We start from the raw sequence: 26,984 nt of genomic DNA on the forward strand, positions 1-26,984 counted from the left end.
AAGGAGAGAGGGAGAAAAACATTGATGTGCAAGAGAAATATTGATATGTTGCCTCTTGTATGCTTCCCGACTGGGGACTGAACCTGCAACCCAAGCATGCACCCTAACCTGGAATTGAACCAGTAACCTTTTACTTTGCGGGATGACACTCAACCAACTGAATCACTCCGGTCAAGGCTATTGACTCAATTTTCAAATAATGCATTGGGTACCCCTAAACATATTTGAAGGGTTTCAAATGATTGCAATTTTTAATCATTATTGAAACTCAGATTGCTCCATGTGGCTAGTGGGAGCCTCTTCAAATTGGCTTCTGAGTTCTATTTGACCCTAGCAATCTAATAGTGTCCTTGTCATCTATGTGTCTGGGTGCTTCATGCTCATCTTGTACATTTCCTACAGCAGACCTGGAACCAGCATTTCTTCTAGACTCCCTGGTTCCTTTTAGTAAGAAATATTTCAAGAGCACAGTCTGGGTTGTTTGGGTCTCATTGTTACTGGGTTGGCCATTATTCCTAGATCTTTTGATTTATATATTAATTATATGAATAATTCTATAATTTCAGTGGACAGAGCTAGAAAATATGATCTATTATACCTTATAAATGATACTGACATTTCTAATTCAAATTCAGGATTATAGAGTTCTTATTTAACCCCATCTATATTCCATTTGTATCTCTTTTTTCCCACACAGAGATGCCTTGTTATCTGCAACACAGGAGTGACAGAATGGGAGTATCTCATAATTATGTCCTTTATCTCACCTTACTTAAACAATAGTCTCAGGTCAACAACACTAATACTGCCACCACCACTTATGATTACTGAAAAGAGTAAAAACGAAGTTTTGTTGGCACTCTCCCTATTCTCTGTCCATGTTTTAGATGATAATACCGAACATTTTTAGATGACACATTCATTACACGCTGTAGTCTCTTTTACTGAACCCTCATTTAGTCTTAGTTCTTTAGGTAACTGTAGTAAGTCCTCATTGTCAGTAGCTTCTGTTACTTAAGTGAAACATGTAACAAAACCAGTTTTTCCATAGGTTAATTGTTATAAATAAGAGCTAAATTTCTATGGCATCATGTCAAAGTTATAGTGAAACAGTGTTGAATGAAACAACATTATTCAAGGATGTGCTGTTAATATTTAATCTTTACCACTAGTCCTTATATAGAATCTTTAGTTATTTCAGTTGTCTGAAGTTTGTTTTCTAGTAGATTCCTTAGAAAGAGCTCATAGGAATATATTCCCTGACTTCTTGAATGCATATAATAGGTTGTTAGTCCCCTTATACTTACTTGAAGGTCAGTCGGATTTGCTGGCTCATGTTTTTCTTTAAATTTAAGTATAATTGACATACAACATTATATTATTTTCTGATGTAAAACATAATAATTTGATATTTGTGTATATTGCAAAATGATGACCACAATAAGTCTCGTTAACCTTCATCAGCATACACACAGTTGGAGAATTTTTTGTCTTGTGATGAGAACCTTTGAGATCTTCCCTATTAGCAAATTTCAAACATGCAATTCAGTAACATTAAGTGTAGTCACTATACCATGTTTTCTGTTCTTGGGTGCCTTAAATACACAACTACGTTTTCCTCTGGTGTAAAGCATTGCTGTCAGTCTGTTGGTGATCTGATTACCTTTTGCTGTAATTTGCATATTATTTTTGCCTACATGCCCAAAGAATTATTTTTTCCTTCAAATTCCAATAGTTTTATTTTATTTGTTATTATTTTTAAAATACTTTATTTATTTTTTGAGAGAGGGAAAGGAAGGGAGAGAGGGAGAAAAACATCAATGCGTGGTTGCCCTTCACACGCCCCTTTCCGGGGAGCTGGCCTGCAACTCAGGCATGTGCCCCAACCTGGAATCAAACCAGCAACCCTTTGGTTTGCAGGCTGACACTCAATCCACTGAGCCACACTAGCCAGGATCAAAGTCCAATAATTTTAGTAGAATATGTGTTAATATTGGTCTTCTAGAACAGCATGATAAAGTATGAGGGAGGATCACCCCCAAAACTGAAATTATCTTTGGGAGGGCAGCCCCTTATAGTACAGGCTTCCCTCTCTAGGTGAGTGTTCTAGGAACCCACTGCATCAGTGCACCAGCTGACATTGTTGTGAGAGGCTGCATTCGGCTTCAGTGAATTTTTTTCCAAAGACTCTTTCAACACATTTGCCCATTTCATAATGGGTGATTTATGAGAATACCTGCCCACATGGCACTAAGTGTTCAGCAGTTTTTGACCAAAAAACAGCATGACCCCTGTGCCCCACCTTTCCTATTTACCTCCCTGATCTGGCCCTGAGCTATACCCTACCCCAAGCCCCCATGAAAAAAGTTCTCAAAGGGAAACATTTTGCCTATGTGGAAAAGGTGAAACAAAAAAACTAAAAGGCAATAAATATTTGTTGAATTAGTGAAAAAAAGAAAAAAAACTAAAAGGTATCAAAATCAAGTTCAAAAACTGTTTTGAGCAGTGGAAAAAATATCTCGATAGATGTATTGCATCAAATAGACAGTACTTTGAAGGTGACTGATATTTAAATATACAAGAATAAATAACAATTTTTTATAAATTCCTTTTTTTTTGGATCCCCCTTGTTGTTATACAGTATACTCTTGAAGTATGAAGTTGTAAATCTTTTTTATTTCTGAAAATTTTTCGCAAATTGTAGTTTTTAGCATTTGTTCTTTCAGGTGCTTTTATTATCTGTAGTTGTTTCTTGCCTGTCTTTAGTATTTGTCACTTTGTCATGAATCCTTATGATTTTTTTTTAAGTTTCTTCTCACCTTTTCTTTCTCATAAGGAGGTATTTGTTAACTGAGTTTATTATCCTTTTGTACTCGTTCTTCTTCAGCATTTCTAAAATGATCTTTGTATGACATTTCACTTCTGAGTTTTCCTGTGTCTTGATTTATATAGCTCTCTAATGTCTTGTACCATTATTTAATAATATCTCTTAGCTTGTTTGAAAGCAGTACATTATAGTTTTGGTTGTGTGCTGTGCTTTCATTATCTGTAGGGGTGTTATTCTGCCTCTTTTTTCTTTTTTTAAGATTTTATTTATTTATTTTTAGAGAGGGGGAAGGGAGGGAGAAAGAGAGAGAGAAACATCAGTGTGTGGTTACGTCTTGCGCGCCCCCTCTTAGGGACCTGGTCTGTAACCCAGGCATGTGCCCTGACTGGGAATTGAACTGGCAACCCTTTGGTTCACAGGCCCGTGCTCAATCCACTGAGCTACACCAGCCAGGGTGGATAACACCTAGATTTATAATATTATAAGTGGGTGAGGAGCTGGCTTTAATTAATATGTAGGAACATCATATTGTTCACTGAGTTAGGGCCAGGTGAAGGTTTTTAAATTTTCTATTATAAATTGTGGTTTAGGGCAACTCAGTGTTTTGTTGCTTGGGGCAGTTATATCATATTTTTGTTTTTTATTGCCACTGATTCAGTTCCTTGACTGTCTACTCTGGGCAAGGCATTGTTTTTAGCTCCTGCGAATAGCTGGGAACAAAGCTGATTATATGATTGCCCTGCAGATACTAGGTTCTCTCGGCATGTTGGGTGAGGATACAAGGCAGCACATGAACACATGTTACAGTGCGGTGCTCAGTGTAGTGGTTTTAAAACTGGGAGCCTCTGAGCATTCAAACATTGTATGCAGTAGTTTGCATGGCACACACACTTTTTTTTTTTTTTTTTTTTTGAGAGAGAAGGTCTCAGCTAAGGTTAAGAACATTGTTCTAGAACCTGTTTGAGGTGTAGATTACCACAACAAATTGATATATGTATATATGCAAAGAGGCAGTAGCCACTAATGAATTCCCTAAGCAGTTGTTGATTCTGTCTCCTCATCTGTGTGAGCAGATTAAGTTTTCTTGGGCATTGTTTTCATTTTATGTCTCTATTATTGTTCATATACAATTAGAACTCTCTGAGCCTAATTGATATAACATTGGTAGAGAGAGAAAATGATTTTATACAACTCCCTTTGTAGTAATTTTCTTCCTCAAGTTGTACAATATGGTGATGTTCATAGGTAAGTGGTGGCTGTGTTGCATGTTAATTGGCAAGGGTTGGCTTTTAGTGTGTCCTTTTAACAGTAAAAGCTTTTCTGAACTTGAGGATTGGGGGAGTTATCTTGGTTCATGTTTTAAAGATCCCTGGTGACCAGTAGAGAGCCGAAGCAGGTCACTCCACAAACCTGTGGAGTTTCACTGGCACTGGTCCTGGCGACTGTGCAGGAGGAGGAAGAGGCATTAGCAAAGAGGAGCACAGCTTTGTGCTTGGAGGTCAGGTTAGGTCTGGGGCTCCAAGCCAGGACTTCAGTAAAGGTTATTATTTTTGTTCTTAAAACCTGGGAAATTAATAGATCTTATGGTCAGGAGGGCTTCCTAATTTCTGTGGGACACTGGCCAAAAACAAGGACTCCGCAGGTATTAATGTAACTTTGTATCTTTGTTAGCCTTGACTAAAACTCTCTTTTTATGTGTATTTATTTTTCATATAAAGGATCTTTTACTATTTTGTATTTTAACACAAGGGGCAGATGTCTCAGCTCTGAGCTGGGCTTTGCAACATGTCCTGCCTTTTGGATATTTCTTTCAACTTGGGTAGCTCATTGTTAAAAGGCCAAACCCCTTAGGGAGATGTTCAGGGAAAGAAGACCCCTTGGTGTTTGAAAGGTGAAAAATCCATTTAAGACCTGTGATGGCTTCTGACAGCCCCACTGCTGGGCTCTGCTTGTTTTAATGTACCTGATAGATACTGTGGCTGGTTGTGTTCAGTAATTGGATATGAACTGTATAAGTGACATTTCATGGCAAATCTCAGGGAACTGTGGATGGCACTCGATTTCAGTGTTGCTACCTTTAGGTTTGAAGGTAGAAACCATAATGGAATTTAATTATCAGAGATTAGGTCAGTGCATTTGTAATACCCCTAGTTGTTAGGTAACTGTTTGGTTATTGTGCATGACATTGAGTGTGTGATTTGCCGTGCCATGTGTGCAGTGCTGCAGTAGCAGTGCTAACAAGGCTGTGTGTAAGGGCTGCCGTCAGTACTTTGTCAGCAGCTTGCTGCCAAATAGTCATCTTGGAAAAGACATAACCTGTAATCAAAGAAGAGTTTGTGGAAATAGTGAACATAGACAAAAATTGTTATGATAAAAGATAGTGCTCATTGCCTTCTTTCAGGAAAGGTTTCAATTACATCTTATTAATGACATCTTTCTTCCCTTTTTAAGTGTGTACACAGCTGCGATGGTGTATTACAGGATGAACAGGAGGTAGTAGTGCTTTGTTTTCATTTTATGGCTGTTTTTATAAGGTAGCATTGAATGGAACACCTTATACTCAATGAGAGACTTTAGATTTCATGATTAAGGGCTCTGTGCCTCGTTAATTTCAGCAACACTGTGAAGGTGAGCACTTTTGATGTGAGGGGGTCTGTATTAGGATGGTATGGCATGTATGGGGGAAAAGGAGTATGTATGTGACTATGTCTTCTGTAAGTAGTTGAGGACACGCTTGACTGCTTTATATTTACTTGCCTTACCAGTCTTAAAAGTCTTAAAAGTGTAAAAGACTTCATACCTGATTGTTGTCAGGGACAGCTATAATTAAATAGACTTGTTCTTGTTCATTTTATTCTCTAACAATCTGGTTGGTGCCTATGCCAACTCTGTTAGTTGGACACTGTCTGTGATCCAGTGAAGCCTAGCAATATGAAGAAGAAAACTGCAGAAGATGCCAGGGGAGAGAGGGAAAGAGAGAGGGAGGAGGGGGAGAGAGAGAGAAAGAAAAGACCTGTGACTTAAAAAAAGAAAAATGTGTTTGAATAGGTAATACATTTACATGATTTAAAAATCAGAAAGTATTAAAAGATGGACTGAAAAGTCTGCCTCCCACCCCTGGGCTTTTATTTGTCTGTGTTCTTTTCTTTATACCTCATCCCATGTAGATAATCATTATTACATTCCATATGTACTCTTCCAAGGCAGTATACAGGCAAATGTTAACAGCTATCAAATTATGTGCACTGTTCTATAGCTTGCTCTTAACAATGAACGTATGTTAAAAACAAAAAAAAAACCTTATTTAAAAAATAAAAAAAGAATATATGTTGGATATCTTTCTATATTGGTACAGAGGAAATTTTCTCTCCCCCTTAAAAATATATATATACCACCCTGGCTGGTGTGGCTCAGTAGGTTGAGTGCTGGCCTGTGAACCAAAGAGTCACCTGTTCATTTCCCAGTCGGGGCACATGTCTGGGTTGTGGGCCAGGTCCCCAGTAGGGGGCACACAACAGGCAACTACACATTGATGTTTCTCTCCCTCTCTTTCTCCCTCCCTTCCCCTCTGTCTATAAATAAAATCTTTTTTTAAATATATTTATTGATTATGCTATTACAGTTGTCCCATTCTCCCCCCCCCCTTACTCCACTCCATCCTGCCCACCCCCTCCCTCCCACATTCCCCTCCTATAGTTCATGTCCATGGGTCATACTTGTAAGTTCTTTGGCTTCTACATTTCCTACACTATTCTTACCCTCCCCCTGTCTATTTTCCACTTACCATCTATGCTACTTATTCTCTGTACCTTTCCCCCCTCCTCGCACTCCCCTATTGACAACCCTCCATGTGATCTCCATCTCTATAGTTCTGTTCCTGTTCTAGTTGTTTGCCTAGTTTGCTCTTGTTTTTGTTTTACGTGCGGTCGTTAATAACTGTGAGTTTGCTGTCATTTTTACTGTTCCAATTTTTTATTTTCTTTTTCTTAGGTAAGTCCCTTTAATATTTCATATAATAAGGGCTTGGTGATGATGAACTTCTTTAACTTGACCTTATCTGAGAAGCACTTTATCTTCCCTTCCATTCTAAATGATAGCTTTGCTGGATACAGTAATCTTGGATGTAGGTCCTTGTGTTTAATCTTGGGTAATGTAATTATGATGTGCCTTGGTGTGTTCCTCCTTGGGTCCAGCTTCTTTGGGACTCTCTGAGCTTCCTGGACTTCCTGGAAGTCTGTTTCCTTTGCCAGACTGGGGAAGTTCTCCTTCGTTATTTGTTCAAATAAGTTTTCAATTTTTTGTTCTTCCTCTTCTCCTTCTGGCACCCCTATAATTCGAATGTTGGAACGTTTCAAGATGTCCTGGAGGTTCCTAAGCCTCTCCTCATTTTTCCAAGTTCTTGTTTCTTCATTCTTTTCTGGTTGGATGTTTCTTTCTTCCTTCTGATCCACACCGTTGATTTGAGTCCCAGTTTCCTTCGCATCACTATTGGTTCCCTGTACATTTTCCTTTGTTTCTCTTAGCATAGGCTTCATTTTTTCATCTGGTTTTCGAACAGATTCAACCAATTCTGTGAGCATCTTGATAACCAGTGTTTTGAACTGTGCATCCGATAGGTTGGCTATCTCTTCCTCGCTTAGTTGTATTTTTTCTGGAGCTTGGAAGTGTTCTGTCATTTGGGCCTTTTTTTTTTGTCTTGGTGTGTCTGTTACTTTAAGGGGCGGAGCCTTATGTGTTCACCGGGGCGGGGTAACGCTGGTCACTGCCCTGTGACACTGTACACGGGGGAGGGGCCGAGAGGGAGCAGTGGCGCCCACTTCACTCTCCTCCGGATCTCAATCTTCCACTCCGCCACCCACAATCAAACTGGGCCCCTCTGGTGCTGGTTCCCGAGTGGGTGGGCTTGTGCACACTCCAGGCCCCTGTGGGTCTCTCCAGCCACCTCTCCCATGAGGCTGGGAGTCTCTCCTGCTGCTGCCCCAACCCCCACGGGCATTTTCAATCAGAGGTTTGAGGCTTTATTTCCCCTCACTGGAGCCCTGGGTTGCGCAGTCTGCTTCGCTCCCTGCCGTTTGTCCGGTTTATCTGTGCGCGAATGCGGGGCCACAGGGTCTGCTAGTGGTCAGACTGCCTGCCCCGTTTGTCCCACACTCCGCCAGTCTTGGTCCCGCCATGGCCACACGAGTCCTCTCCACCCCGGTGTCTGTCTCCGCCCCTCCTACTGGTCTGGACGAATGTTTATTTTTTATTTCCTTGGTGTTGGACCCCCTTGCCGTTCGATTTTCTGTCAGCTCTGGTTGTGCGAGGAGGCGCAGTGTGTCCACCTACGCCGCCATCTTGGTTCTCAATCTATAAATAAAATCTTAAAAAAAAAAAGGAAAACTCGATCTCTTAAAATATTATACACACACACACCTACATAATATTCCATTGTGTAAATGTTCCATAATTTACTTAATTCTCCATTAATGGTCATTATTCATATTCAACTTACTCATATTATTTTATGAGTATGCAAATGTATGTGTAAAATAAATTGCCGTCAGTGGTATTGCTGGAGAAACAGGTGAATATATGTATAACTTTCATGTGTATTGTCCATTTGCCCTCCATAAGGGTTTTATCAGTTTGTGTGTAAAAAGTAATGAGAGTCTCTGTCCCCACAGCCCAGCCATCAGAGTGTTAATCAACTTTGATATCCATCAATCTGAACAATATATTATTGGGGTAACTTTAATTTGTGTTTTTCTCACTGTGGTTTTATTTTTCACATTTCAATCTTTGTCCTTTTTGTTTCCAGTTTATTTTGGTATAAAGTGTAAGATATGGGTGCAACTTTATTTTTTTCCAGATGACATACCAGTAATCTCAACAGTGATTAAATGATAAACTGTCTCTCTCTACTATTTTGAAATGCCATCTTTATTATAGATTAAATTCCTAAAAGTAATTCTTAACTGACTGACATTTATCCTTACCATCACTTGTCACTTTATTTTTACTTATTGTAGTAGCCAGCTCTGAGTCTAATAATTTATCAGAATCATTTTTAGTGATCAATGCCTATGATTATATACCTTTAAATTGGAATTAAAATTCATTTCCCCAATCTTTTATCTAATCAAACCTAATATTATAGAAAATTTGCAAATATAATACAAAGAACTGTTTTTCCTGAATCATTTGAGAATAAATTACCAAATGAGGCCTCTTGACACTTGAATGTGTGTATCTTACTGACAAGACTTTTTTAATATAACCCACAATTCAGCAGTCATATGTCAAAATTAGCATTGATACATTATTACTCACATCCTATACACTTTCAGGCAGTTTTTCATTTTGTGTTGTATTTAGTTGTCATGTTTCTTTAGTCCTCTTCAATTTGGAACATTTATTCTGTCTTCCTTGACTTTTATGACTTTGGTATTTTTGAAGATCTACAGACCAGTTATTTTGTAGAATGTTCCTCAATTTGTATTTGTATGGTGTTCCCTCATTACTGGATTAGGGATCCTCTCCTTGTGTCTGATTGCAGGCATATTACTCTCTTTCTGTTTGTTCTGTTATTGGCGTTCACTTTGATCACCTGATTAAGATTGGGTCTACCAGGCTTCTGTACTGTAAAGTTACTTTTTAATCCTTTATAATTATTCTTATGTGGAAAGGTGCCTTGTGACTATGAAAATGTCCTGTTCTTCAGTAACTGTACAATTTATTCTTTTATGTACATCAACATAGATGTATGGTTTCCTATTTTATTGGGTGGGTTATAACCCATTATTATCACATATTTTGATTTTCAAATTGTTCCAGATTTGGCCAGCGGGAGCACTTTCAGGCTGGTTTCTGTGTGTCTTTCACATATCCTGGTCAGTCTGTGAGCACATTCTTCTTTTCTGACATAACAGACTGTTCCACATTTCTCCTTAGAGGCAACCACTGTTACCAGTTTTCTTATATCTTTCCCTAGATATGTTAAACATATAAGTGTGTAAATTTTGGTTTTTGCGTATTAGACTTTAACTTGTAAAGTTGTAAAAATCTTTATTGAAATCTAATATGTACACGAATGAATAAAAATTATAAATATACAGCTCAATACATTTCTATATAGTTTACTAGATAAAATACTCTATGGAAGTTCTACTCATAAAATGCAAAAAAAAAAAATTAAAAAATAAAATGCTATAAGCACTTCAGAAACCCAACTTCGTGCCTTCTCCCAGTCACTAGTCCCATGTTAATCACAGCTGTGAGCTCTTAAGGCATAGATTAGTTCTGCCTGCCTTTGAAATTTATATGTAAAGTGTACTATGCAGTATGCATTTATCTGTATCTGGTTTCTTTGGCTCAGCATATTGTGTGTGAGATGAATCCGTGTTTTTCTATGTTGCAGTAATTTGTTTAATTGCTGTGTGTAATGCATTACATGGACATACAACAATTCTAAACTGTTGATGGACAATAAGAAAGATTTTACAATAAGAAAGATTTAAAAACTTCAGTAATTGAGCACCTAGTAAATTACAAATCAGTAAGGATATAGAGTATTGAACAACACAATGAAAAATTTTGAGTTACTTATACATAGACCACTACACTCAACAACTAAAGAATACACATTTTTTAGGTACATATGGGATATTTATCAGAAATGGCTATGTTAGTAAGTCTTAACATGTTTTAGAGGATTGAAGTAATACAGATTGTTTTCTGACCAAGTGGAATTAAATTAAGCTAGAAAACAAAGAAAGAAAGATTTCTTGTAATATCCACAAACGTGTGCAATAAAGTGATAAATTTTTAATAGTCTGTGGGTCAAATAAGAAATCACAGTGGCAATTAGAAAATATTTTGCAATGAATGATTAATGAAACTATGACATCACATTTTATAGGTTATAGCTAACACTATGCTCAAAGGTAAATTTTTAACCTTAAATATATATAGGAAAATAAAGTCTGGATGAAATTGTCTAAATATCTATATTAAGAAATTATAAAAGAACTTAAATCTGAGAAAAGGAAGGGAATAATGAAGATAAGAGCTCAAATTAATGAATTAACAAGGAAAAATACATTAAAGATAATCAACATTAAAAATTGTGGTTTTTTTAGATTTTCTCCCTTTGGTTTCCTTACGAGTGCTACATCTTTACTCTGTAATCTATCTCCTTTTAAACTTCTGGCTTGAGGTAAAATTAGAACAAAAAAGTGGACAGCCTTTCCTTGTTTTTGTTCCATACTTCTGAGACAGATTTGGCTTTTCAGAAGGAACTTTATTAAGTATTAAGAGAGAAGAAAGCAACCAAACAAGAAAAAGATGTTCCTACAAAAAGATGAAATGACTAAAACTGTTAAGTTCCTACAACAATGTTAAAGATAAAAAAGAAAATGGCATCAAGTTACCAAAATGAAGAATAAAATTGGGATAGCACTATAGATCCTGCAGGCACTAACAGTGTATCAGAAGGATATGAACAATGTTATACTAATAAATTTGAGAATTTAGCTACATGCAGCCCAAACATTCAGAGTATTTAGATAATTTGAATAGAAACATTGTATGTGCCTTAAACAGACTTGCACAAACAGGAATAGGAAAGCTTATTAGCAGCCTTGGTTGTAATAGTGAAAAATTGGAAATAAGCCAAATGTTTATCAACAGGAAAATTTATGAATAAGTTGTACATAGAGGTAATAATATTTAAAATGAATGAAGCAAGGCATGAATGAATCATGGAAGCATAATACTGAATAAACAAAGTAGAGTGCAGGAGAACCAAAAGAATGTGATGTCATTTATGTAAAGGGTAAAACTGCCAAACAATACTGAATGTATCACGGTAAATTTAAGGTTATTTGGTGGAGTGGGAGAGTAGAGAGACCTGTCTAGGAGCAATGTGCAGGTGTGTGTGCAGGTTTTAATGTTTTATTCCTAAAACTATGTTTGGTGTATAGTTATGTTAGTTGTATACCTTTCTGCCTGTGAGATGTTTCATAATAAAATTGAAAAAGAAAACTGGTACAGATAAAGAAGGTAGGAGAACCTTCGGGATTTTCGTGAACAGAGCTCCGTTTTAGCTGAGAGACAGAGCCTTGTTGGGGTAGATGGAGAAATTGGCGCATGTATTTATCGAGCTTGTGTAGACCCTTCGCTGTCCATCTGAAGCAGTCAAGTCACAGCACATGTTTTCCTGCCATCCTCAGGTGCCTTTGAGAAGACTTCTGGTTTTAAGGAAAATAGTACCCAGCGAGACTAAACAATGTAAAAAATGTTCCAGGATCCTGTGATTAACCAGAGGCAGATTTTGTGGCTCATGGCAATTTTTCTTTTCTTTTTTTTTTTTTTTTTTAAGCGTATAACTGTTTCAGTGGTGGAGAGGTTGCAAAGGGTCTGTGCCTCCAGTGAATGTAAATGCTGTCAAGGGTGGGACTTAACCTGTCCTTTCATCTCCTGGGCCCTCAGTGCCCATCTCCAGAACAATGTGTGACAGCTCATAGAAGCTCATTAAATGTTGGCATGTACATGATTTGAGGAAAGTATACTGTAAAACTAACTTGAAATTATTTTTAAATTTTATTTTCATAGCTCTTAATCACTATGACTGTTGTCTGTATTCTGGGATTTTAGGGGATGACATGGTCTCAGCCCAGAAGTTTTTTATCTAGCAAATTCTTTGGTTTTAAGGAGCATGGAATTGTTGTCCCCAGCACTAGTTAGGAGGAAAAAGTGTCTCAGTTGATAGTTGTTTTTTTCCACATTCACTTAGCCCGCGTGTTAAAATGGAAGGAATTTAGATTAGAAGGTTGTTTTTGTAGCATTCACTGGCACAAAAACCTTTTCAGCAGAGAGCAGATTCATCAGTTCTAAAAGCAGTTAGTCTTTCTGTGGGAATGGAAATGCCCCCTATCTGGATTGTGATGGTAGTTACACAACACGTTTGTCAAACTAATTGAAATTGTAAATAGGTTAATTTTACTGTGTATAAGTTATACCTCAGTAAAGCTGATTTAGGGGGTGAGGGGAATGATGAGATGACAAGACAACAAAAAAGTCCAAAGTTAAAACTGATTTCTGAAACAGTATAGAGGATGAAGGATTCTAAAGAAAAGGGTTTTCTTTCAAAAGATGTTAACATTTATATACATTATATTAGTGCTTGAATGTGATGGGAAATCTTTTTGACAAAAATTAACCTATTTTAAAGTGAATTGTGGCTCTGGCCATATGCTCTTTGAGTTTTCTTTCTTTTCAAAGCAGCATTTCCCAGCTCAGCTCACACTTGACTGAATACACTGATCGATTATCTGGGGATTAGCTAAGCCTTCTCATTTCCTGCTTTCCCTTTCTCCTCCTCTCCAGCAGACCTGGGCCTTTGTTGTCTGGCATGTGGACTGAGATAAGCTACCAGGGCATGTTTGTGTTAGAAAAATGGTTGTAGATGGAACAGTTATAAATAGACTAACAGGTTTTAAAGGTTACAGCCTTTGTTTTGGTATAAGTCAAAAGGAGAGTAGAATAAATAAGATATTTTAAAACAAGACAGACTAGTTTACATAAGAATGAAATAGGAAAATGTAAATCTCTCAAGGTTACTACTGCCCACCCCCCTTTTAACTAAACTTATTTGAATGTTTATTGGCAAGTTGAAAGTGTTTGCTAGCTATAGTTGGATTCCTGTTATTATGCAGGCTGATTTTATTTAAATAAATAATTTCCAAATCTGTATTAGTACTCCTTAAAAGTGCAAATATTTATTTAATTCTAAAAATCTTCGTGCTGCTAAAAGGTATATTATTTTACTGTGTTTCCAGCTGTACAGTTTTGCAGTATAAGTCAGAAAGCAATGGTATAAAAGGGTTACCACCTAGAAAGAGAGGAATATTTATGGATTCACATAAAATAGATACGCTCATCTTCATAAAAGATGATGATTCAATATAGTATTGTAAGCCGAATGTCTTTTTTTTCCTTTAAAGTTGATGTTGTTTCATGTTGCCAGTTGTCTCAGGTAGGAAGCAGTACTGTTTTGAAATGGCTACAGAGTTGCCTAGAATTGCAGATTGCTGAAAGTTACCGAGCTGACTATTTTCTGGGTGTATGCTTTCTGCTCCCTGCATACCTATTAAATGGGTCTACACTCACTAAATAGGTAGACATTGAGCAAGCTTTAAGTATTTCTCTATCATGAGCTCAAATTTTAGGAAGAAAAATACCTTAAATTGATGTAAGAGGCTTCTTATCTAGATTTTATTCTGCTTAACAAGAACTTAACTTCCTGTTCACTACTGAAATGTCTAATGTATAAATAAAAATAAAGTCTATTTTTAAAACACTATCTCACTTCTGAATGAATATGTGCTTTAAAATCCCCAGTCATGGTTCTGTTTGGGGAACATGGGGAACATTGTGGAAACTGCCAGAGTCAGGGAGGGATGGCATCCGGGACCCTTTAGGAAGCTTGTTTACTCTGTCTCACAGAGCCCGCTGTTCTCAAGCATCACCCTTGGGTCTGCAGGGTCAGCCTACCTTTATAGTTCACCAGGACATCGTTTGCCTTTTTTCACTCTCATTCTCTCACAAGTTGCAGTGGGATTATATAAAGGCTAAATGATGTGTGATATATCTCAACAGATTGAAAAGCAGAATCAGAATGTTTTCTTAAGTCAACCATAAAAGAAGTTTGTAAAAACATAAGTATTACTCATTTTCTAAATTTTCTTTTTAAAAAAATTATAGTTACCTGTTGTAATTATTTATGTTAACATGTAGTGGGGTTATTGTTAAATGAGTTAGTAAAAATCTTTAAAGTTAAAAAAGTTATTTTCCAATATAGTAAATATCGACAAGTCAAAAGCCACACAAACAAGTTCTTTGTTCTCCTCAGTAATTGGGAAGAGAGTAAGGAGTTGTGAGTGTAGCACATTTGAGAACGACTTCTGTAAATCACATGTTGACTCAATGAAATCTTTTTAAGATATTTCATCAACTTTTAATAGTCAAATATGTGTGATGTATCTTTAATCATAAGTTAATAATTTATATTTTTGAAATAGTGTGGTAGTTTAATTTGTGAAACTTCCAGAGAATTTTGGAAGTACACAGACAACTCAGTCTCCCCCCAACCCCCGCCTTTTTCTTCTACTTCCTTTTTACTACTGCTGCTGCCTCTGACCCTGTCCTTGATGTGTGTGGAGCTAACTTTTCCGGCCATGCCATGTGTAACATTACCTCCTCCAGAAGTCATTAACTCCTCCAGAATTAGTGGAACTGCTGTGACTATTACTAAATAGCAGCCAGAAGTATTGCAAAAAAGTCAAACTTCATAGTATTTGGGTTTGGTTTTAAAAAAATCAATGGAATGTTCATTCCATTTAGTAGAAATTGAGGAAGATTTGGCAATTTCTTGTGGTGCTGCCTACAAATAGCTATTTTTCTCTTCCTTTACGGGGAAAATCTTTTGGGCCAAACAGAAAAGTTGTGGTTATGGATTTACCAGATATAACCATAGCTGTGAATACTGGCTCTAGGTGGGTTTATGTTGGTTTCTAGCAACAGATTTTGGGGACCCAAGTATAGGGTCTTAATTTATCCGTGAAATTTCAGCTTCCTAACCTGGCCCTCAATAGCACTTCGGGATCATTTAAATCCCGAATCTGACATTCAGTATTTTGTCAGGATGTGTACATCAACAAGATACATGTGGAGAATTATAGGAATGTTCTTTGGGTTGGTATATCTGTCCCCATCTAATAAGGCCCCTTTTAAATATAGCTTATCTGTGTGTGACATAAATCTTACTCAGCTTAAGATTACAAGGACAGCAGAGGTATCCTAGTGACCTTGGGTTTTATCTGACAAGAGAGGCCAAGAAGTAGTTTTCTCAAGGCTATCCCTGTACTCAACTTTGGTCTCTCCATTGCAAATACTGGAATTAGTTGTCTGAAAATTTTATCTTTCAGACACAATGTAATCCTAGGTAGGATATGCCATAGTTAAGTCTTGACTCCATAGTGGGCAGTTGAGATAATTTCGTTTCCATGCACCTTCTTGGTTCTCCCAAAATACCCATTGAATTTTGTCCAGAGTAAACTGTAAAGACAATTAACCAAAAAGCAGGACTTTGTCGAATAAATGAAACATCATCAAGAAGCATGATTTTGAAAATTATTTCTGATCATCAGAGCCTGTGCTTCAGCACATTGTTACTTTCACCATCTTTCTGGGGATTTGTGTGTAACCAGTTATTTGTACATTTTGGTTGTAAACACTGTTAAAAGTTATCTGCCCTCCCAGAGTTCCACCTTGTTGCATCACCATCTGATACAAGGTGATTTAAGTCCTCTTTCAGACCCAGATACTGATGCAGTCTCTTGAAAGCAGTTTTTTTGGATTGAGTGCCACAGGTTTGAAAAATGATCTGTAACCTTGATTCTAGTGCTGCAAGGCAGTAAGCAGCTTGGTCAAATGGATAGGGCTTGTTTCTCTTTCTTTCATTTATTTATTCATCTTTAAAGAAATAATCCGTTATGCTTATTCAGAATAGATCCCTGTGTAGTGCCAGGTTTTGTCCACTTGCAAATGCCAAAAAGTGATAAATAGCCACTTGTATTAGTCAGGGTTCTTAAAAGAAACAGAACCAATGGGAGATGTGTGTGTGTGTCTGTGTGTGCGTGTAAAGGAATTGATAGGAATTGTCTCGTGAGGTTATGGAGGCTGGGAAGTTCCATAATTTGCCCTCTCCAAGCTGGAAAACCAGAAAAGCAGGTGATATAATTCATTCAAGTGTGTAGACCTGAGAACTGAGGGGGCCACGGATACAAGTCCCTGAGTTGGAAGGCCTGAGAACCAGGAGCTCCAATGTCTGATGGCAGGAAAAGATGGATATCCCAGCTCAAGAATGAAGGAATTTGCCCTTTCTTCCCCTTTGTGTTCCATTTGGGCCCCCAACAGATGGGATGATGCCTACCCACATCTGAGGGCAGATGTCCTTACTCAGTGTGCTGAGTCAAATTCTCATCTCTTCCAGAGATACCCCTACAGACAGACCCAAAAATAGTGTACCAGTTATCTGGGCATCTCTTAGTGAAGTCAGGTGACACATACAGTTAACCATCACACCACTAAACAGGATTCTGTTAGAAACTCACGGTGTGGCCCCCAGATGGGAGAGGTGTTGCAATCATAGTTTTTTCACAGTTCAGGTGATCACCTTGGGAGGTGTGGGTAAGTGGTGACTCCTGCCAGTGGTGTTCTTTCAGGCCTACTTACATCCTTAACCTGAGAATGCTGGATGGAAGAAGGGCATTTTAGTACAAAACAAGAATGGCTACTTTGTTTACTCAATGGCAGTAAGAAATTTATTTGTGTTCACCTCTTAAAGGAAACAAAGTATTTACTTAATGCCTCAGTACACTAGGGAGATTTGTGCATGACAGTGTGTTTATTTCTAGGAGATACTCAGAACCCTTTCACCTCCTTGAGAAAGACTGTCTGGAGCAGCACCTAGGCATCTCCCCTGATCCCCTGGCACCCGAGTCAGAGCAGAACTCAGATGGGTGGACCTGGCTGGCCTGGAGGCACTTAGGTTTTCCTATAATGCTTTTCTGGCATTTTGAACTGTAATGGCTATAAAGCTGTAGATGAAGCTGTAGTTATATATAGATTAAAAAATCTTACATTCCAGGTGTCTTACGTTATAGAAGTAGGGTAGTGGCTTGAAATATTACAAGATATTTTCTACCTGATTTCATTCTGATTCATTTCAGTCAGTTCTAGTGTTTATCCACAAAGTTGAGTAACGATCATCCTCTGATACAGACGTCTCAAGTAGATGTTTCCCCTCTGCAGGCTCACTGCAGTGTCCTAACTACAATGCAGAGTTTGTGTAGACGTTTCTGAATATTGCAGTAAACCTCTAATACTTATCACTGTGAACCTTGGTGCGACCATCTTGTGGAAGTGAATGAAAAGTTTCTTCAAAAGATATATTCTTAAGCCATACAGTATGCAGATGTTAGTCACTTCTACTTTCTAAGTTTCTGGAAAAATCTTATTGGCTATTCGGGCTTTATAAAACAAATTTGATCTGATTTCACCTGAATCTGAATCTAGATCTTCCATTATTTGAAATGTAAAATCTCAAGAAGCAGTTAAAAATGTGCTTTGCGAGGTTGTTCATTTGATGGTATCCATCTTCATATCCTGGTTAGGTTGTCTTTGGCCTGGTCTCTGTCACATTTGATAACAGTAGAGGGACTCGAGTGGCCTGTTTGAAGGTCTATGGGAGCCCTGATGCTACCTGCCAAGACCTGGTAGATGATTTGTGGGGCTAAGAAGGTCTTTACTCTGTAATGCAGGTGAATTTAAAATGATTGCTGTTCCCATTCTAGTTTGGGGCCTCCTCCCTGTTGAGTAAAGGAATCTCCAAATCTGTCTTGTTGGTAATTTCTGAACACCTATCCGTTCTCTCCTGCCCCCACCTCCCTGTGCTTCCTTTATCTTTTTAATGTTATGTTAAAACAGTTTTTAAGAGGATGATAATAAGACTGGTCCTAGGAAAGACTCGGATTGGCTGTTTAAATCATTGAAAGTACTATATTAATAATCATGGAAGATCTCCGACTTGGATCTTGTATTTGGGATGGCTGTTTTACGCTGTAGATAAAAATGATTCCTTCAACAGTATTCCTTCAACAGTAGCCTCCTGTTTGCTTTTTCTGTCTCGATTGCCTTTCCTTCTCCCTAGTTTACCTTTGTTCCTTATAGCAATCTGAATGTTTAATTTCAGTTTTGACTTTTTAATTCATTAATTCTCAACCTGTTGGCTGACATTCAAAGCTCTAGAAATCCTCTGCTACCAGCCACCCACCATCAGGACAGCTTTTTTCTAAACCCAGGTGGGGATGGATGGGTTTGTAGTCTGTTAAAACTTTATTTCCTTAAATTTACATAATCTCCCATTTCAAAGAAGTCCGGGCCAGGGATGTGGAATAATCCATAACTTAACCCCAAATCAGCTGTTTCCCCCTTTTTTGCACGGAACTACCACTCCTGTGAAACAAAGCAGATTGGAGGTGCTCCTGTTTGGTGGTTTCCAACCACCTGGAATCAATCAAAATCAATCTCCTTCTCCTCTCTTTAAAGGTAAAATAGTGAGAAATTATTTACTTCCCAGTGGGCTCTTCTCTGTATTCAGAAATATACCCCAGGGTGCCTTCACATAGGAAGCTTCTCACCACATTCTGTTTAAAATGTGTCATTTATAACCACTCTGACCTTTATGCAATCGTACAATTATATCTCTAGTCAATAATGAGGCATATTTTTCAGAAATACTTGATATGCTTCTCAAATTGTTGCAAAAGTGAAGATACTTCCGCCTAATTTGCTACATGATTTGTTTTTGTATTGCTATTACTAGCATGCTTTTGAATTGGAGAGAAGCAAATTTATAAGCCGCCTCTTAATAGCTTCATGCCTCTTTCCATCTGTAAAACAGTGGTAGTAATATCCAACATACATTGAGAACCAATCCACTCTACTTATATTCATTTATTTAATCCTCTTAGAGACTATTATTTTTTCTTCCTCATTTTACGCATGAGAAAATTGAGACTTGGAAAAGTCATTTCCCCTAAGTCACAAGCTTAGTTGCAAAGCCATGATTCAAACCCAGGTGGTATGTGTTGAATCAAATGATCTCCAAGCTCACTTATGCCTTTAACTTGCTATGATTTTGAGCAGAATCTTTGACTACTGAATAGTGGGAAGAAGATGGACATTTCCTTTGGTTGACATTTGAGCCGCACCCCTGTGTCTGTCTGAGGTGGCTTTGGTAGCCCTTACTGGGAGAGAGGGGATTTACTCTGTGCTGCCTTTTGTTGTTCCTCAGTGCACAGCAGTCAGCTTCCATAGAACGTAACATTTTAATTTGGAAAACTTTTTTAGAATGGTAATTTTAGCTAATGCCAGTATGTTGATGTAGAGAAAACACCCCTAACCCCCTTTTATCTCCTTGCTTTTGTCTGAGGAAGAGATCTAAGCAGAAGCGTGTAAGATGGAAGCGACCATAGAAATCATCTTGTTCTGTCCCTTCACTTGTCACATGGCTTGGTGACTCCACTAAGGTCACCCTATAGTGATTATAGACAGGACTAGGATCCTGGATTACCTAGTTTTAATTTAGTGCCCTGGGAAACGACTTACTACCTCCCTTTGTAGATGTTTAGTATTTAACCAAATTTCTGATCTACTTAGGAAGATGGTGTCTATTTCAGTTACTTAAATCTGTTTAAAACTTCTGTTTACTTTGAATCTACCTCTGTTGTGTTGTATAAATGGAATTAAGAGTCTGGAGGGTTTTTTAATGCAATGCTGCCACTCCCTGGTTATTGAGTAGAATGGCATAGAAAGTCCAGTAGGCTTTCCACTGCCTGTGTGAAGCCTAATCTTAGGAGTCATAAATCTAGGTACAGATAAACCAGAGCAGTAACTTTTTTGTGTGTGGAAAGTCGAAGTAAGACAGGGTCCGTGCTCCATAGACTCAGGGTGCTTTCATCAGCACTGGTAGCTTGCTCTATTAGTCTGCCATATAACAATAATGCAAATTAAGTGTAGCAGTCAAGTGCGGGGAGGATGTAGCTCAGTCTGGGTTGGCAAACTCTGGAGAGAGGACTTTGTGCCATGCCTTGTTGGGTAAGTTCTTTCTAACTTACTGCCTTCAATGGCTTCACAGTGTTTACAAATATTTATAAATAACATTGTTGATGAATATTCACCAAAATAATTAAAAATTCAGGTAGGATATATTTATGTAGTACTGTGTAGCTAATACCAAATAAAAATATGTAACATTGAATGAATTAATCAAACTGGGGAGGTTTATAGATTCAAGTTTGGTCTCCTTTGTTTCCCCAAATGAGCAACTTTTAGGGATCTGGTCAGAGGGCTACTGTGGCTGGGATTTAGAAAAAATAAAATTTGACTCATAATTGACTTGCGTATTTTTGTGGTCCTGGTAGTAATTGTGTGTCTCCCTCTCTGCCTGTTCATCTGTTTCCAGGGGCTTTTGTTCATGGGTATGGTATGCAGCTCTGGGCACCTGAAATCCTGTTCCTAATGCTGTTAGATTTTCCTTTTCAGAGTAAGAGGGACCACCTACTCATGAACGTCAAATGGTACTACCGTCAGTCTGAAGTTCCAGATTCTGTGTATCAGCATTTGGTTCAGGATCGACATAACGAAAATGGTAAATACGCCCTTCTGGTTTGCTTCTTACACTTCCTTAGCTCTGGGCAACGTTCTTTCCAAACACATTCATTAAATGGAGATAACTACTATGAAAAAAATTTCCTAAAAAAGTGTCATATAAATAAGGACATTACTGGAGTGTTCAATTTTTGCTGAGTCCTCCCATTATTTTTTGCCTTAAAAAAGAAGCAACCTGAGCATGTACTAATGGTGTTTTCCTCTTAAACTTGGCATAGTTGGTCTTTGAAAATGACAGTAATTTCATTTTTTATTTCTTTTCTCACCTAATGAGAACTAATAATACTTAAAGCCCTACAGAATTGTATTTTATTTCTTTCCTCTTTCAACAGTCTGTATTATTGAACTTCTCTGTATTCAGAGTTTTGAACTTCAGTTTTCAAAGCAAAGCTTTCCTGAATATTTTGGAGTTCAGCTTGCCTCTTGACTTTTAGAACAATAGGAAGGTTGTTCAGAGCATCTCTTAATTTTTTTCTTCCTTTGGTATTATAGTTTCTAGAAGTAACTTTATTAACACATGAGATATGTACATAAAATATACATGATATTTGTTCAGATATATAATAGTTCCTTTTTATTGATTTTTGAGGGTGTGAGGCCTGATTCACATTTGTTGCCCATTAGTTATATGTCACTCCCCACTTCCAGATGAGGAAATTGAGGCTTAGAGTTGCTGAGGAAGTTGCCAAGGCCACAGATCTTCTAAGTGGTAGCCGCTGAGCAGGGACTTGGCTCTCTCTTTGATGTCTGTGCTCTTTGCTCTTCGCATTGCTGGTGGTGATAGGTTTTAATTCAATAAACTCATCAAAAATAGTTTTGAAGAGTGATAGAATAATGTTCTTTCATTCTTACTAGTTTTTTTCTTTGAAGCTATAAAAATTCTCAAAGCAGTTAAAGTATATAGTTTGTTATTAAAAATGGTAACTTGGTCATTCTTCTCAGTGGAAACTGTGATTTCACTCCATCCTGGACTATTTAGCAATAAAAAAATCAGATGAGCAGGATAACTAAATATTTAGCAGTTTACAGATTGCTAAAATGTGATAGTTGTTTCTTCCCATTTTTCCTTTTCTAAACAATTTTGCTCTTAATGCATTCCAGCAAACTGTGGGACTTCAGTAAAGGGTACAAAACACGTCCAACAGCATACTTTGTTTCTGTTATTCCTATTACACGTTATTCCTCTTCTCTGTTTTGCTGTCTAGGCCTAGTTATTTATTTTGCTTTCTTTAGTGGGAGGTAACCCTGAAAGAAAAAGTTTGCAAAATTTTCCTAATTGTTTTGGGAAACTCAATTTTAATATCTTCTTAATGAATTAATTTTTTGACAGACTCTGGAAGAGAACTTGTCATTACAGACCCAGTTATCAAGAACCGAGAGCTCTTCATTTCTGATTACGTAGACACCTACCATGCTGCTGCCCTCAGGTAAGTGCCAGAGGCGTGGCCATTCCTGTGGAGAAGTCACCGAGCTAGGGAGGCAGAGAGGCTAAGCTATCCTGATGTGTTTTGATAATCATGATATTCATCAGATTATTCCTGTGGTCTCCAGAGGCTAACATTCCAGTGTTAATAACTCTACATGTTATTGGGGTTTCAGAGGTTACCTGTATTTTCACTAATGTGTTGGCGGGGAGGGGAAAGGGAGGATTTTTTTTTCTATTTCATTTTTTTATATCCTCTCTATAGTTTTTTTTATCTATATTTCCTTGAAAATTATTGTCCTGGTACCCCTGCTAAAGTGTTTAGGGCAAAGTGTTATGATACTCTGCAGATTATTACCTAAGGATTCAGTCAGTACCCAAAAATAACACAGGTAAAGAAATGGAAGAAACAAATATGGCATTATGTAATCGAGCATGTTATTAATTATTAATCTAGGAAAAGTTTATAGGATTTTCAATGACTTGGTCATTCAATTCTCTGTACGTATGAATAATTTTCCACTAAAAAGCTTGGGGTAGGGAGAACATACTGAAGACTTCATTCTGAGACAGAAGGTAGCATTGCAAGCTCTTCTTAATGTCTTAGGTAATTAGGCCAAAAAGTGACCACGAACCCCTGCTTTGTGCCCTCTGGTATTTTCTTTCTTCTCTGCCTTTCAAGAAAAGGATACACATATATTCTAGCCTATTTTGTGTATAAGTGGAAGACTTTGGGCTTCTTAAGTGATAGAGGAAGTAAGGCAAGTAATAAGTTTCGTCATTGGAAATAATAAAGTGATGGAAGAACTACTATATTTGTTAAAGTACATGTTTTTTTCAAAAGGCTACAGGGATATGCTGGCTTTTAGCTTAAAATTACAATGAGATACAATAATTTCTCTATTTTGTTGCTCAGATGGTGTTCGCTAAAACCATCTGGAGTCTCTTGTGCAAAGCTACATAGCAAAAGCCTATTATTTCAAGGCAAATTTGTAGCAACTTTTAATATAGGGCAGGTTCTGGTAAATTTTGGGGGCAGATAATCTTTCATAAGGTCTCTGTTGCAACTTCTCACCTTAGTCGTTGTAGCTCAAAAGCCACAGACGACATGAATGAGGTGTCTGTGCTCCAATGGAACTTTGTTTATGGACACTGAAACCTGAATTTCATTTAATTTTCACCTCTCAAGAAGTGTATTATTTTTCTTTTGATTTCTTTTTTTGCCATTTAAAAATTTAAAAGCAATTCATGCTTCTTGGACTCTACAAAAACAGGTGCCGGGCCAGATTTAGCGTGTGGACCATAGTTTGTGAAACCCTGTATAGGGGAAGAAGTGTGCGTGCTTAGAGTGGGCTTCCTATAGGACTTTATAGATAAATTTGCAGAATTCCTGTGATGATTTATAAACTTCTTTCATGATTCCCACAAGCTTTTTATGTCTTTGTGGCAGTGGCTTATGGATCTTAAACTCACATGCTGAACAAAAGCAAGTTAATGGAAGGTTGGCTAGATTGATGAAACCATTACATTGTTAGCTAAGACAAGTACCTTGATCCTGGGATTACTTCTTATCCTGCTTTGCATGCTTTTCCCTGCTCTTCCCATCTTGTTTCATTAGTTGAGATAAATGATTTCAAGCAGTTTAGAGTTGGAGTTAAATAAGTACATGAGATATTTAACTCTGGTTATTCAACAGGTTTTCATATAATGAATTAAAATGACTATATTTGAATGTTTTTCACAAGGTATTCAGATTTGTAGAGTCTTTTTATACTACATTAGCATTTCTAGAAGAACTAGTTGTCTCAGATAATTCCAGCTGGACCCAGATGAATAAATGATTTTTTATAATGAGATGTATTTCTGGAGATGTGTCATTGTATGGGTCACTGTCCCGCCACCACCTACTAAGGGCTGGAGTGCTAAAGTGGAAATTCCTTATCTACTTTTCACTGTGTATATGGCTAGACCCTTACTGATTAGTTTGTTTCTCCTGTGGTATTTTCTTTAAAGGGCTATAAAGTGGTTTTATAATGCTGTCATTTTAAATTTGATTATGTTAGTTTCAAATAGACATCTCTTATGTCACTTAACAATTATTTTTTCTTTTTTAATAAACCCGATGAAAGTGGTCACATAATTACTGAAAGATCTGGCCTAGTAGGTGCTCAGTAAATATCTGTGGACGTTTGACATTTGCCCACATCTGGAGCCCATCTCTGTGGGTCTTGCTGCATAGTAGTCTTGCCTGGTTCTCCGTGGCAGAGTGCTCACTGTAAGATCATCTCCAGTAGAAGAAGAATTGAATGGTAGTGCCCCTAGGAATCTCTAGTATACCTTTTCCCTTCACCAAAGTTAGATTACTTTAAGGTTTTTTTTTAATTGAAGATTTTACTTATTTATTTTAGAGAGAGGGGAAGGGAAGGAGAAAGAGAGGGAGAGAAACATCAGTGTGTGGTTACCTCTTGCATGCCTCCGACTGGGGACCTGGCCCACAACCCACGCATGTGCCCTGACTGGGAATCTAACTGGTTACCCTCTGATTTTGCAGGCCAGCACTGAATCCATTAAACCACACCAGCCAGGACTAGATTACTTTAATTTTAAAATATAGGAGCGGGGAGAATTAAGCTTTTCTTTCCAATTTTCCTTTACCGTTTATCCTTAGATTTTTTTTCATTCTCCATAGATATAAAGCAGAGTTGCCAAAAATAATTTCAATTTTGAAAGAGAGACAAATAATCCATAGGCACATGAAAGAGGATCAAATGACTATAACGGGAAAAAAAACCATGGAGGACAGAAAAGAAAAAGGAAAGAAAAAGACCGATAGTATTAGTGCTTAGCACCGTTCTTCTCAAAGATCAAAGTGCTCAGCTCTGTGGATTCATTGGGCTCACAGTAGCTCTGAGGGGACTCTGCCCATGCCATTCACTCAGGAGGAAAGCTGTGTAGAACTCTCTCTTTCAGGGTGGTGCTGGGTTTAGGTTTTAAGGAGAGAAAACTTTGTGCTTTGGCCATCATCAAGCAAAAGGAAAGCAGAATTCCTCTGCAGACTTTTCTGTGGAAATTGAGATTGTAGCATTTCTGTACCCAAAGTAGTTTTATTTCCAAAAGATAGTGTAGGATCTTCACAGTTTAGAAACCTGCGTTGAGGTCCTATATTGCTGCTCTGCTGCTTCTCTGAATTCTTGCCTGGGCTGCCCTCATGCCTACCTTTCAAGCTAAGTTTCTACAGCTGTTTCTTTTCTTCATTATATTTGGCAGTAATCATATAGTAAAGCTAGTATCTTGAGTAGAGTATTTTTGAGTTTTTTTTTATTTCCAGGTAAGTGGTTTTGGTTGACCCTGGTATTATATCAAAGTGTCATATTGAAATTAGACTTCAGTTTGAATCCTGGCTCTGCCACATAGTTTTGTGACCAAGGCCAAGTTTGTTAACCTTTGAGCCATTCTTTTGACAAACTTATTCAAGGTCACAGGATTAAGTGACAGAACCCTGCACCAAGCACACATCTTCTGGACACCCATCTTCCGTGTCTATATTCAGTAAGATAAGGTGTGTAAGCAGGTCTCTCACAGAGTATCTCACACTCAATAGCATGAGTAGTGCTTATGCTCATTGAATCTGAATTGGGTTCTTAAAAGCATAAAAGGAAGAAAAGAAAAAGTGAAATTAAATGTAATTCTATATCCAGTTACTGATGTTACAATTACTTAGCATCCATTTATTTTAGTTTTCTGTGGCTTATTGAGTGGATTAATTGGCTACACAGACTGTTGCAGGTGTGGGGGGTAGAGTTTAGCTCAAGGACCCATCTTCAGTTGCCCCAAGAATGAGTAGGTAAACCTGTTCTGAGAATGAACAGATACACTTTATTCAACTAAATAAAAAGTATAGCTTGAGGCTTGTTTGCTATGTTACTTTTTTTACCCAAAGATAATGTCTTATTGATGGTCACAGGATCTGGAGTGATTGATTTGGAGCAGACTGTGAACTGACCTGTGCCAGCTGTAACAGTGCGTTTCCCAGTACTGATTGTGGGGGCACCATGGGAGAGCTAAATGTCTTCAGAGCTTGAGGGCTCTTTTCCAACTTTCTAATTATCTTCTTCCTACTTCAAGCAATTGTTTTGGGGGGGGGGGAATCTTAAAATAGGCCAGGTTATAAGCTATCACCTTATTAGGAATTTATATTAAGGAATATGTTTTAGAGTATATTTTCTGGAAGTACAGGGCCAAGAAACCCTAAACTAACTATTTAGAGCTTCTGATCTCTTCATCCCAAATTAACTTATCACTTTACTTTGTTATGGACAGCCAGGATCAGATCTCAGATCTAATTAATTGAATTCTTGTAAAAATGCTAATATCATTAAAAAATACATGACTAACTGAGATTTATTTCAAGAATGCAAAGGTAGGTTACTATTAAAGACTCTGTTAATATCATTTGTC

The 26,984-nt window shown here is 37.6% G+C and overlaps 1 protein-coding gene across 8 annotated transcripts in view; it reads left to right on the forward strand.

Annotated features, from left to right (window-relative positions):
- The window catches only part of RERE (arginine-glutamic acid dipeptide repeats), a 392,196-nt gene that overhangs the window by 217,683 nt on the left and 147,529 nt on the right, over positions 1-26,984 (forward strand). For all 8 annotated transcript variants that reach the window (XM_053920116.2, XM_045190485.3, XM_045190486.3 and 5 more), the window contains 2 exons: positions 20,978-21,083; positions 22,434-22,530. In XM_053920116.2, the coding sequence (XP_053776091.1) occupies positions 20,978-21,083; positions 22,434-22,530 (203 nt within the window). The remainder of the gene's footprint in view (positions 1-20,977; positions 21,084-22,433; positions 22,531-26,984) is intronic.

This window comes from Desmodus rotundus, chromosome 3, assembly GCF_022682495.2.
Source record: "Desmodus rotundus isolate HL8 chromosome 3, HLdesRot8A.1, whole genome shotgun sequence".
Classification (NCBI taxonomy): Eukaryota; Metazoa; Chordata; class Mammalia; order Chiroptera; family Phyllostomidae; genus Desmodus; species Desmodus rotundus.